At 40.9% G+C, this 13,442-nt stretch overlaps 1 protein-coding gene across 2 annotated transcripts in view; it reads left to right on the plus strand.

Moving 5' to 3' along the window:
• The window catches only part of NDUFS4 (NADH:ubiquinone oxidoreductase subunit S4), a 46,054-nt gene extending 36,912 nt beyond the window's left edge, over positions 1-9,142 (plus strand). For both annotated transcript variants that reach the window (XM_083576331.1, XM_083576332.1), the window contains exons 3-5: positions 6-178; positions 3,349-3,422; positions 8,928-9,142. In XM_083576331.1, coding sequence (XP_083432457.1) covers positions 6-178; positions 3,349-3,422; positions 8,928-9,031 — 351 coding nt within the window. In that variant the 3' untranslated portion in view covers positions 9,032-9,142. The remainder of the gene's footprint in view (positions 1-5; positions 179-3,348; positions 3,423-8,927) is intronic.
• Positions 9,143-13,442: the final 4,300 nt, after the last annotated feature.

Consider the following 13,442-nt stretch of genomic DNA (forward strand, 5'->3'; position numbering starts at 1 on the left):
CCCAGGACATTTCACCTTTAACAGGTGTACCAGAGGAGCATATCAAAACCAGAAAAGTTCACATTTTTGTTCCAGCCCGTAATGCCATGCAAGCTGGTGTTAACAACACAAAAAAATGGAAGATAGAATTTGACACAAGGGAGCGCTGGGAAAACCCACTGATGGGCTGGGCATCTTCGTAAGTATAAAATAGCTGGCAAGTTCCATAGCTGGTAGGCTGTTGAGTGCTATGGAGCTTTATTCTCTGGCCTTTTGAATCTAGCAAACCCTTCCACATTCTCTCGTCTGTCTGTCTTCACCATCTCCGAAGACTCCATCGGCTGATATTGCAGTGGGGCTTGGTAGACAGACTGTTGCAGATCTTCTGGCTGCCACTGGTGTTACTGCTTAAATGGGACATTCTAATTCCAAGGTCCATGCTCAGTTTCTGCTAACGCAGAACTGCCTGTGCCTCAAGAGGGCTTTCTTTTGCCTCCTCTCAAAGCGAGCAAGTTAGAAACTTTAAAGTACAGAGGCATGGCATTAGCTCTCAGCCTTAATTTCCCCATCTGTAATATGAGCACAATACTCACGATCCACTGTATTGAGGGACTGAAAGATTACCAAGATAATGTATTGAAATTATTTAAATAAAACACACGAAGCATTATATTTGCAATGCTCGTTGGGAGACCAGATTTCCAATCCCCACTGAGCTATGAACCCATCAGGTGAATTTGAGCCAGTCGCAATCTCTTGGCTTAACCTGCCTCACAGGGTTGTGTTGTTGGGAGGATAACATGGGGATAGGGGAGCATGTATGCCATCATGCACACCTTAGAGGAAAGGTGGAATAGGAATGTAGTAAAACAACAACAACAACTAAGTATTATTTTGGGAGCAGATTCATTCTGAAATTAGATTTTGGAGGATCTTTCACTGCACATTTGAGAAGAGATCTTAGCAATTCAATGAACTTAAATTTCAGCAACAGTTACAATAAGTGTGTGTTGCAGTGACACTGATAATGGAGCTCACTCTGCTGCCCTAAATATGTTCAGTAACATATTTAAATTGCTGTCGCCCAAGGCAGACTACAAGGGGCTGGAAAATACCTTCGATTTCCTTCTCCACCTAATTTGATACTGAGTGACCTCCAAAATGAGTTGGTGTGTGTTTGTATGACAGTAGCATGCGGCGGCATCTCCACAGAATTATGTTCAATTCTGTGTTTAAAAGGCATGGTAAAAAAACCAATCATGTTCGCAATCAGTCTTTGCATATGAAGTTAGCAAGTTAGTTCAGCATCTCTAAAGAAGATAACTGAATATTCTGCAAGCATCTGTATGTTGCATGCCAAAACACTGTTTTAATAATGATGCAACCATGTCCTCAGTGAAAGGGTCTGTTTTCCCATTTTGTGACCTTGGGATAAGTTTTCATATAAATTTTAGAAGCTCTATAATGTACATATGTATTCTCATAAATTCTGAGAATTCACCATGCTTCTCTTGCTGGCACAGAAAGTTCTGTTTTAGTTATTGCGGTGGGGGTATTTCATTCTGAAAAAATGCTTATGTTTAGCATTTGGGGTTGCTGTGGGCTGGAGGTTTGGCTAATTCAGAAAGTGGAAGGCTAGGAATTCTTGGCCCTTTTGTGGTTCAGCCTTCTCCTCTCTAGAAATATGAAATGAGAGTAGAAAAAAGATTACCTTTCATTGTTGTCTTCTTTTAATTTTCTGACACCTCAAAATGCATTCCCATCTGCAGCTATTGGGGATCGTGGAGAACAGGAAGCCGGAGGCAGAAAACTTTTATCATGCCTCAAGTACAAATATTTGGTTAGAGATAGCCTGATTAAATTTTTCTGTTATAAAGAATTATATTGCCTTGCTGCATCTTGTATTTTCAAGAGACTGGGAGACTTCTATTCAACCCTTTGGTTCTTGTGCTGTCCCACAATGTTCCTTTTTATCCCCCTCCCCATGTTTTTTAATGTATGAAGCTGCTGGGTGATGTCAATTTGTTTACATTTATGAGTTTTTTATCTCATCCTTCATCAAATAAATGATCACAGGGCAGGTTGCATAAAATAAAAACACTAACACAGTAGCGTTAAAACAATATATTGTATTTATTCGAGTCTAATGTACCATCGAATCTAACACACACCTCAATTTTCAGAACCTTGAAAGCAAAAAAAGGTATTTGCTGACAATTGTAAATGTGCTTTCAAATCTAATGTGCACCTTAATTTCTGCAACATAATTTGGCCCAAAAAGGTGAGCGTTAGATTCGAGTAAATACGGCAAATTGAATAGACAATCCACCTCCTCCTTCTCAGTATGAATATCAATGTGCCAATGGTCATACCGCATTAAAAGTCTGAGATGAGATTTTAGCTGACACTGAAAACTAGCCAGAGTTGGCACCCAGTGTTATATCAAGGTGGAAAGTAGTTGATTGCTGGGGTGCCATCACTGGGTGCCACTCAAAGGTCACTGAGGTGCTGAGCCTCACTTGGGGATGGGGGGAGGAGGAACTCCCCAGTGGATCTCAGTACACAGAGGACACTCGGTTCTGTTTCTCTTTGTCATCTGAATTGGGTGAGGCTGTGCCTGGACTTGGTAATGAGCTGGATGAGGACTAATCTAAACCTGAATCCTGACATGGTGAAGTTGTTGTAGGTAGATAGTTTTGCTGTCCTGGGAGATGGTGTTTAGTCTTTTCTGAACCATTGTACTGACCCTGGGAAAGCAGTTAAGACCCAGCACTGTCATTAGAGGTCCAAATGACTTCTGTGGCATACAGTGTTTTTCAGCAGTCCAGCTGCTTCCGAATGGAGGGAGGCTGGCCCCAGTGATCCATGCTCCACAGTGCTATACCTAAAGGAGCTCCTACTCCCATGTCAACATGCCTGTTATTTAAGATCATCCGCCAAGACACTTTCCCTCCTGTTTCAGTGTATCTGAAGAAGTGTGCATGCACACGAAAGCTCATACCAAGAACTAACTTAGTTGGTCTTTAAGGTGCTACTGGAAGGGAAAAAAATTTTTTGTTTCCCTCCACGTAACTCTTCCATCACTAGTACAAAAGACAGCCTGCAAGGAAGAGGGCTTTCTCAGCAATGAGACCCAGGTTATAAAATGTCTTCTCCACTGTTGGCACTAATACTGCTCTTAAATATAACAGTGCCAGGCAGAACCATTTTTACCCCCCATGGCATTTTGATAAATGTGAAAATTGTAGTCTGTATTAAAGTTTGTGAGTGAGAGAGATGGTGTATATACCACACTAAAATCTAGTGTGATGGAGAGTGGTATTTAAAATGTTCTAAACAAAGATATAACTAAACTTTGATATTTTGCAGTGCGGATCCTCTGTCCAATGTGTTGATGACCTTTTCTACGAAAGAAGCTGCTATAGCCTTCGCTGAAAAAAACGGTATGTGCAGACTACACTCCATGCAGCGCTTTGGTGGCACACTGCCTGCTTCTGCCACTTAATGGGAAAGAGGAATCCATTGTTCTCCTACCCACCAAGTGCCTACCCAGTTGTGCTCCACACCTATCCCGGGCAGGTTTCTCCATAATCATCATCATCATCATCATAATTTTTTATTTGTATGCCGCCTTTCCACAGTTAAAAAACCAATGCTCAAGGCGTCTTACAGCATAACAAGATTTACATAATTACAAAAGTCATAAACAATAAATGAACCACATCAAAAAAATAAACAACCAAGTGGGAAACAATTTCCACATAAAATCTAAAACTAAGAATACATCATTAATATCACAGTTTAAAATGACATAAGTAAAAAAAAATAACAATTTAAACAAAACAAAACAGAGCCCTCTCTGCCCAGCAGCAGCAGCGGCAGCAGCAGTCCTTTATAGAGCCCATCAGGCCTTGCCCTGGGCCAGGTGGTGAGTGGCAGGACTGGGGCCCTCAGGCGCTGAGCAGAGGAGTCCAATGCACCCAGCTTTGAATGCTCATGCCCGACTCAGGGATTGCCTTGTTTCCTGACTTTTGCTGTCCCAAGCCATATCTTCCCTAGTGATTAAGATTTCCTATGACTGAGCAAAGAGGCAGCATTGCATTAATGTGCAACTTTGCTGACATAACCAGATGTTTTCAGAGTTGTCCATTCCAGTCCCCCATTCTACTGGAAGCATGCGAGATAAGATATTCCTTGTGTTTTGCTGCCTGACCTTCAGAGGTGAAGGAACACAGTTGATTTTACAGACACCATGAGGATTAATTCTTTGCTACTGTGAGAAATTTGAATTTGGAAAAATAGATTACAATATGCATTTGCATACAAACTCATCTTTTTTAAAGGACTGGCTTAAGCCCTGTGACTTAAAGCACAATAGTTTGATGTGGCTCACAAGTCAGTGCGGGGCACACATCCTTACAGTTTTGCAAACTGGGAAGCTGGCTTCCGATACCGAGCCTGTCTAGTCAAGTTGCGTGGGATCAATTCCAATCTGTTACCTCCGAGGATGTGGACAGGCTGCTTGGACGCGTGAAACCAACCACCTGTCTCCTTGATCCTTGCCCATCCTGGCTTATAAAAGCTAGCCAGGAAGGGCTGGGCAATGAGCTTCGCAGGGTGGTGAATGCTTCTTTCCGTGAGGGAGCCTTCCCAGACCCGCTAAAAGAGGTGGTTATCAAACCGCTTCTTAAAAACCCATCTTTAGATTATTATTATTATTATCTGGCTCTATTTATGTAAGGCTGAAAGTGTTCAACTAGCCGTCTTCCTAACGGAAATAAAACACACTTCAGATGTGTCAGTTTTCCCTAGCATAGTCTGAGGGCTTTCTGAGGAGGACTTCTTGTAAGCATTTTCAGCTCCTTAAGTGTTGGCACAAAAAATTAAACCCTTTTATCTATCTCATTTCCTGCAAATATTTGACAAGAAACTTAGTTTCTCTACTCGCTAACGTGAAGAACCAAGAGTGTTGGCCTACAGCCCAGTGTAATGCGGGCGAGGGACAAGGTTTCCCCTCTGCCGGTGCCAGGGCACCTTTATCTTGGTCTACAAGTTTCACTAATTCCACAACTAGGCCTCCTGAGCAGAGAGATTGGAGCTGCTTGGCAAGTATGCCAAATTATGTGCTAGTTTATAACACTCGGGGAAACAAGGGGCCATTAAACTCATTTTCACTCTCAAATTCTAGAGTCAAAAGTTGAGCTTGTCTCTAGAGGGATGAAGGCTAGTGTGCTAAACCCAAGCCTGTCTAATATCTTCCTTTTTAGCGTATTTTTTTTTGCTTCAGGATAAACTTTCCTTAAACGAATCCCAGAAAAGAATTATGCCGAAGGTATTTTTAACTTACATTGGAAGTTCAGCACCTTTTCTATTTCTAGGGTTTTATTTTGTGTGTGTGTGTGTGCGCGCGCGCAGAGAGCATTTTTGCTCATCCCTGCTTAGTCACAGGAGGGCAAGTAGAAGCTCATGCCTGCCTATCTGGGAGAAGGAGGGCTCCCCTGGGATCATGGCGTGACAGGACATTAACCGGGATAAGAGGGAGCTGGTCTGTGCCACTTCATTGATTTTCCCCTCAGAGAAGTTGCTCCTATAAAATTGGGTGATCTCTGGAAACATAGCTATTACCCCGGCCCAGTACAAAAGGCATTCTGGGTGCATAAAGGACATTCAAAATTGCATATACTGCCATTCCTTTTCATCCTTATTTGGAGCGAACTAGATGTGTGAAGTTGAACTGAGAGGAAGCAATCAAATCAGCTGACTTTTATTGTGGGGTTTCCGTGATGTGTGTGGTATATAGCGTGGTTATTTGGGTATGTTGTGTATGCACCTCATTGTCATTTTATGGCACGCTCAACCTGGCCTGCAGGGGGTTGATGGATGGAAAGCAGAGATTGTCCATTAATGTACAGGTGAATCTGGTTTGGTGGAGAATTAAAATTATATTATGAAGCGGAAAGTTTAAATTGGGTAAGAGATTGGATTAGATTGGAAAAAACTAATATATTGGATCTTGAAAGTTTTAATAATAGATACGGATGGCATGCGTATCTTAATTACGAGAAAGTAAAAGTCAATAAAGAATTTACAAGTCATATATTAAGAGGTACATTATATAAAGTTTGGAACAAATATAGATTACATCTGGAACCACAGACACCTTGGTGGATATCACCGCTGGAGGCATATGCTATAAAAAAATTGAATATGAGGACAAATTGGCCAACATATAGACAATTATTGGAAGAGGAACAGGGGAAACTCAGATTAAAATCCCATGAAGACATACGGCAATATGAAGTTGACAGATGGCAGTATATACAACTTAAAAGTATATTCAGTTTGGATCAAAAGAAAGGATTTGCAAAAGAGGATTCGAAATTTAACGTCACAGTGATACAGAATAACAAGAAATTGTTGTCCAAAACATATAATCTTTTATTGGACTGGGAATTGATGGAGGAAGAAGTGAAAGAAACAATGATTAAAATGGTCTCAGGATCTCGGACATACTATCTATCTAGAGCAATGGGAGAAACTCTGGCGAGAGGATATACGATTCACTGCCTCATATACAATTAAAATTTTGTAAAGATGTTCTATAAGTGGTACTTAATGCCAGTTAAGTTGTCAAAGATATACAAATTGAAATCCAACCTCTGTTGGAGATGTGGTGGAGAAATAGGAACAACAATATATATGTGGTGTGAGGAAATTAAGAATTTTTGGATAGTAGTACACGAAGAACTAAAGAAGATGTTGAAAATATCAATAACAAAGAAACCAGAGACATATCTCCTTAGATTGATAGATGAAGAGATACTACGGTGGGGGGGGGGAATAATTTTTCTATATGCAAGTACAGCTGCTAGAAAAGTGATTGCTGCTATACCCACAAAGGCGGAATGGATTTGTAAACTAAATGAATATTTAATTTTGGCAAAATTAACTGCTATAATAATCAGTCGAATCAAAAATTAAAGGAGTGGAAATGTTTTGATGAATATATGGCAAAATATTGTTCAAAAAAAAAGATATGCTAATATGCCTAGATTAAAATGTGAAGTACTGGATGGAAGAAAAATTAGTAAGAAAAGATAATAATAATATATAGATGATTTGAGAAGATTGTAGAATGCAAAGATTATTGTAAATTGTATAATGTGGAGGAAATCGAGTGGGGGCAGAGGGAAGTGGGAGGAAGGAGAAAAGACTATTGTGTTGGATAGAGGAAATAGAAATGTAAAGGTATGGGGTGATGGGGAGGAAATGGTGTTGGCTTTGGTACATCTGTATTGTAATGCAATATGTGAAAACCAATAGAAAAAAAGAAAAAAGGGGGCGAAGATTTTGGAACACAGAAATAAAGCAGAGAGAGAGAATGGGATGGGATGGAATAAGCAGCTTTATTTTGGAAGATTTGGTTCTAGAGAATACTTCTGGACTTTCCCCTCACTTATTAATGTTACTCCTTCAGTGCTTATTATAAATTCAGCTAAAGGTTTCTATTGGGTGAAATATAGAAGAGCAGAAACAATAAAAGCACAATCTAATCCTGCACTGAAATCGCCTACCTGCATCTGTCCCCTCTGCTTCGTTTCTTAATATGCTCCCTTTCCCCCCTGCCTTTCCTGAAAATGGGGTCTTGTGCTCGTAGGAGGGCTTGATGTACCTTAGGGAACATAGGAAGCTTCACTGACTGCCAGTGGCTCTCCAGAGTTTCAGACAGGATATCCTTCCTGCCATACCTGGAGACACCTGGGACCTCTTTGCACGTGAAGCATGTGCTTTGCCCCTGAGCTATGGCTCCACATAGGGCATATTTAGGTGACTGTCAGGATCGCCTGCCAAATACGTTTTCTAAAGGAAACAAATTAGCTCAGCCTTACAAACTTGGTCACGACAAATTTTCTGTATCTTTTGTAGAATATAACTAGACTTTAAATGTTTGCTATTGGTATCCTGTAGACCTGTCTTCTTGAACAGAAAACCAACCTTCATGGCTTATTGCAAACTGCTTCTGAAATATTCAGCTCCACCTCAGAAACATAAGTCCAAAACACACACACGGGCACAAAAAAAGCATATGCATAATTCCTTTGGCCCGGGTTTATATGCATAAGACATATATAAGAATGAAAAGCTTCCCTCCCTTCTGCTCCCTGGTAGCCTTTAGAACCTGCTCACTGACAGGTTGGCCATGTTACACTTTTACTGAGTATCTGAATAGTCTGTTATCAAGATTGCCTGCCCTTCATTTAACCCTATCTATCAGCAAGAGACTCCCCATCTCTTTTCTGTGGTCAGCAGTTCCACCCCTGTATTATCATCACATGCAACTCCATGTGCTGAATCTGATGGGTGCAACTGGAATAAGGTTTACAGGGAGAGAAAACCCCTGCAAGAGATTAGTGTCCTTTGATTTCATCCGAAATTTTTTTTAAGCAGTGGGAGAATTGGCAGTGTCCCTGGTCTGCAGAGCAGCTGATTCTGATTAGAAGGCCGCTTAATAAATTCTCCCAAGCTCACCTCCTTGTCCTTCTGGCTTCCTTGTGGCATTGTGGTACCCTGCTACCATGCATATTTTCAAAACTTGGCCCGACATCAGAAAGAGAGGTGTAGATGCATGAGATTACAGGACTTCATGTGTCAACTGTTGGTGCTGGTCTATCAGCAGGAGCGGCGAAAGTTGGAACACACAGTGCCTGAGATCTGACAAACCTGAGAACAGGTGGAGGTCACATTTAAGGCATATCTGTCTTAAAGGATTATTGTTCTCTGCCTTTTACAAAAGAATAAGCTAGTAATTACATATAGTATATCAAATATGTTGGTTATTTCTTTTTTGTTAGCTCTTAAAAGCTTGACGTTGCAATTGTTTGTGTTGCACTTGCTCTGTTATTGGGTGCATGTGTGTTGTTTAGAATTCTCTACATGTTTTTTCCTAGGCTGGAGCTATGATGTTCAAGAGCAGAGGATTCCAAAACCTAAATCCAAGTCTTATGGTGCAAACTTTTCTTGGAACAAAAGAACAAGGGTGTCCACAAAATAGGTTGGCATTGGCTGTCTCTGCGTCTGACTGTGAATAAAGTCAGCTGTGCTGTATTTATAGTCCATGTATAATACATCTCTTAATCTCCTAATAAATTTGACCTTTAAACTACTCATGCATCTTGTGGTGTCTATTTAAAATGTTTTTGATGTCTCCAATTGAACCTGTTACAAACTTCCCTATATTTAGAGAGGAGATTTGGGGTGTTCATACCTCTAGGAAATTGCTGTACGTGGAATTCATTAAAAGGAATGTTTGAAATGAGCTGCAACATTAAAGATCAAGCCTTGCCTTTTGGAGTAATTTTATAGTTCAATAAATGTCCATCCTTTCACACAGAAAGGCTGTTAGATGTTCCTCTGGTTTTTTCACTTATTTATATAGAAGAGGTTAATCTGTTTAAGTGCTGGCAGCAGGCGATCTCTGCTTACTGTTTTAAGCAGTTTTGTAAACTACTTTTCTCTGAGCATCTTCCAGTTCACTTCACTACAGCTGACTTCCCAGAAAGATTCCTTATCTGAAGACTAGCTCTGAATTAAGTGTCACATTTCTATAAACCTCAGTTGCAGTCTGATTGAGAAAATATTGTAAGATCTTGTTTTTAGCTTTTGAAGATACACTCAAAGTAATGCTTAAGTGCCACGACAGAAAACTCTGCCATTGCCTGCCCTTGATGCACAACAGTGGGGCAGGCAGCTGCCAGGGACCTGACTATGCTGTTGCCATTGTGAGAGAATTGGGGGGGGGGTCATCCTCTTGGACAGAACCCAGTGTGTTCTGAGTATTACGAAGGAGGCAGTAGACCTCAAGGCAAAAACCTAGGGAAATTGCCATAGCCCCACAGGCAAAACCATTTGCTGACTTTCCAGAAGCTAAGTTCATGACAGCAACGCCCAGTCCTAGCACTTTCCTGGGAGGAAAGAGCAACCGGCTCTGATGCTGTCCATGGTGGCTTGGACTGATGGGAGTTGGAATCTGACAACATCTGGATGATCAAAGGTTCTCCACCCCCTGCTATAGGAAACGGTTTTTACCTCCCAACAGCAGATGCGAATGCAGTTCTAGTTCCTTGGTGCTTCCGGACCCAGCAGCTTTGAAGAGGCAGTTCTTGTTGTCTCCTCCTGGTGCTCAAGCACGGGAACTGCATGATGAACATGTCAGCATGTTAAATAAGCAGGAGGAGATCAATGCGCACCAAAATAAATAAATAACCCAAAATCAAATCACATAAGATTTTCTTATTAAGGCATTGAAAATTGGCTGAGGTTGGACCAGGCTGCCCACTTCCTGACACTGATGGAGTTGTGATCCTAACTGTTGGAAGACCTAGATATCGACTTGCTGGCGCACCTCAACCCTGGTGCTCAGTGCAGGTAACAAGTTGCTACTGATGAAATTCTAATGACAACAATTAAAATCCTAAGCAAAAGGGTTGTGACGGGGTGAAATGCTTTTGGAGGGTGGGGTGGCTAGAAGCCACAGTGGCAGAAGGTCAAGATGGGAGGCTGAACTTCTCATATTTGAAACCATCAGTGAAATCTTGGGCTGCCAGTCACTAGCATTTAAAAAAAAAAAAACAGTACATGCATGTCTTGAGCTTAAAATGTGCCAAAGCTGTAGGTAGTGATTCCAGCTTCACGGCAGTGTTACTACACTGCATAGTTTTAATGGGACAATTTTAAACAAATGCATCCAGTAAGTGATATTGTGAAATAGAAAGCTAATCCCTCCTTTATCTGCAAAGGATTGGTGCAGGGAAGTGGAAGTCTATATTTAGACTAAGTTCAGCATCTCCCTTTTTTTATTTCATGATTAGGGGTCTTGCTTGGCTTGAGCTCATCATTGGAGAGGTTATCTGGCAGTGTGTTAAAATGTGATGTTTGGTTACTGAACTTCGGCATCTGCCCAAAAAAGAAAAAGGCTTTATTACACAATTAACCCTCTTGTTCTGACCTCTAGGAGAAAGGAGACAGTTTCCCAAACCAACAAGAATAGTACAGTATTCTTCTGGAACAGGAAATGCCATTAAAATTGCTTTGTAGTAATGCTGGAATTATCAAAATTGCTTCTTCCCCATTGAATCCAATTATGCCGCGTTTACGCTGTGCTGCCTCTTGTTCTGCCCTGTCTTGTTCACTGAACTGGGGCAGTCCAGATGCTTATGGGGTTGCATTCAGCCCTCCAGTACAGTGTTTGGAATACTATGGCATCACTAAATTTGGGACTAAGCCCGAGAGAGACTTGAATGTCTACATTTAATCCAGAGTGGTCCTCTTATTTATATCAATGTAAGTTGACAAACCTGGTTAACAAATAGGCAAAAGATGGGTGACCTGGTCCTACTATAAAGCAGTATTTGGGTATAGTTTATGTGTTGAATAAGTCACGGGTTCACTGGCTGACAACAGGTAAAACTTGTAACACTAAAGCAAAGTGTTCTGTTGGGGGAGGTAATGAATAAAGCATATATTCAGGCAGATTAAATTAAACCTTGTGCAAATGTGACTACACTGGAGATGAAAATGCTGACAGCCAGGTGACAGGCTGGTGGTCACATTATTCAGAGAAGCAGCTTTTCCACTGTCCTGCCTGCTAAAGGAAGGGGGAAGGTAAACTGCCTGGCTGACGCTGGGAGCTACAGAAGAGCTAATGTCAGTGCACTGGAAGAGTAGGCGATGTCCCCTCCAGATGTTGGACAACATTTCCCATCAGTCCCAAGAAGCAGGGATGGTGGGAGTTTTAGCCGATCAATACCTAGATGGCACCATGTAGGCAATCCCTGGTGTGCTGTCATAATCTCCATTACCAGCAGGTCAACAGTAACAGAAGCTAATGGAATGACACATTCCCACCCCGACCTCAACATCACTTACCAGACATTTTATGCAGTGCTTGCTCTCATATTGGCTGTGCAGGGAAGAAGGCACCCATCGGAGGGCAGAGAAAGCTGGGATGTCATAATGATGTCTCTGTACACAGTGGACAAATGGCTTTCCCATTCAGGTCAAATCACACCGTCTAGGAAAAGAAAGCAACATTTTCTCCATCACTTTCCAAAGTCCTAGCGGTCAGCATGTATATGTCAGAGGCTTTGTAGGAATGCAGTAGTTCTTAGTAGTAGCTCCGAAACTGAAGACGCTGAGCAACACTCTAAATGTGGAGAGCAGATAATGCAAATGTTACAAGAGCTGGAAAAACTAAAATAGGCCAACCTGCAGGGATTTTATTAAATCATTTAATAATTTGGTGATGGCTGATAATTAAAGATACCCTAGAATAGCACTTATATTTAAAGAAATAAAAGGAACACGGGTTAACCATAGAGTGGTTAGTAAAACTTCATTAGTAAGGGAGTCAACAGCTTAGATAAATAAAAACCAATAATAGATGCTTTTATGTGAAAAAAGTAGCAGACAGCACTTAAAAGCATAACAGGTTTAGCATTATACCAATTTAATTTGCATATGCAATACCCTGCTTCACATATTACCCAGGAACTCAGGTTTCCTGCTTTGAAATAATCCATTTAACATGCAGAAGCCCTAAAAAAAATATCAGGTTAGATGCAGGATAAATATTACCCCCATTAGCTCAGTGGTAAATGACTTCCCAACAGAGTCTTAAGTATTTTCACACAATTAAATGTGGTGTAAACTGCATGTTCTTAAACTAAGCACTAGAACTTGTATATACCTTATAGGAAGAAAGGAACAGAGGCTATTACATTAGAGGCTAATGTAGAAATTCTCATGTTTTCACATGCGCCTGTTCCTCCCAAAAAAATCACAGGTGAGTCAAGGGTTTTTTAAAAAAAAAATCAGGAGGAAACTGTTTTTGCAGCAACTATGAACTATTTTTAAAATGGGTTATTTTAGTTTTCCATGATTTCGTAAAGAAGATTGTGGCATTCTTTGCATACCCCCTTAATGAAGCACTTGTTCCTCGCAATGACTTGGTGGTTTCCTGCTATAAACATTTCTAAGTATGCAAGGTTGAATACAGCTCATTGAAATTAAGTGAGTAACTGGACAAGTGACTCATTGCTTCTCCCTTCAACTTTGCGCTGTTAACACAAAAAGCAAGGAATATGTACTTTCATGTAATTTTTTGCAATCAACAGCCACCAGCTTTTAAGAAGAGGTGTACACAAAGCTCTTAGTCAGCTTTTGACTGCTTTGTTATAGTATATCAGATGAATAGCAGTTTGTCACTCACCAAAAAGCCCACCCTTCCACTCCCAATGGACAGCCGCCGACACTAGTAAACGCTTATAAACATGATCGGCCCAACACCGTTTAGAGATGGTTGTAATTAGGTGGTAGATAAATTGTTGAAATGAATAAAACATGCTTACTAGCCCTGTCAGATCTTTGCAGTCCACACAGGAGAAGTTGGGAGTGGAGCAGAGGTT

Source organism: Podarcis filfolensis, assembly GCF_964270895.1.
Source record: "Podarcis filfolensis genome assembly, chromosome: 11".
Taxonomy (NCBI): Eukaryota; Metazoa; Chordata; class Lepidosauria; order Squamata; family Lacertidae; genus Podarcis; species Podarcis filfolensis.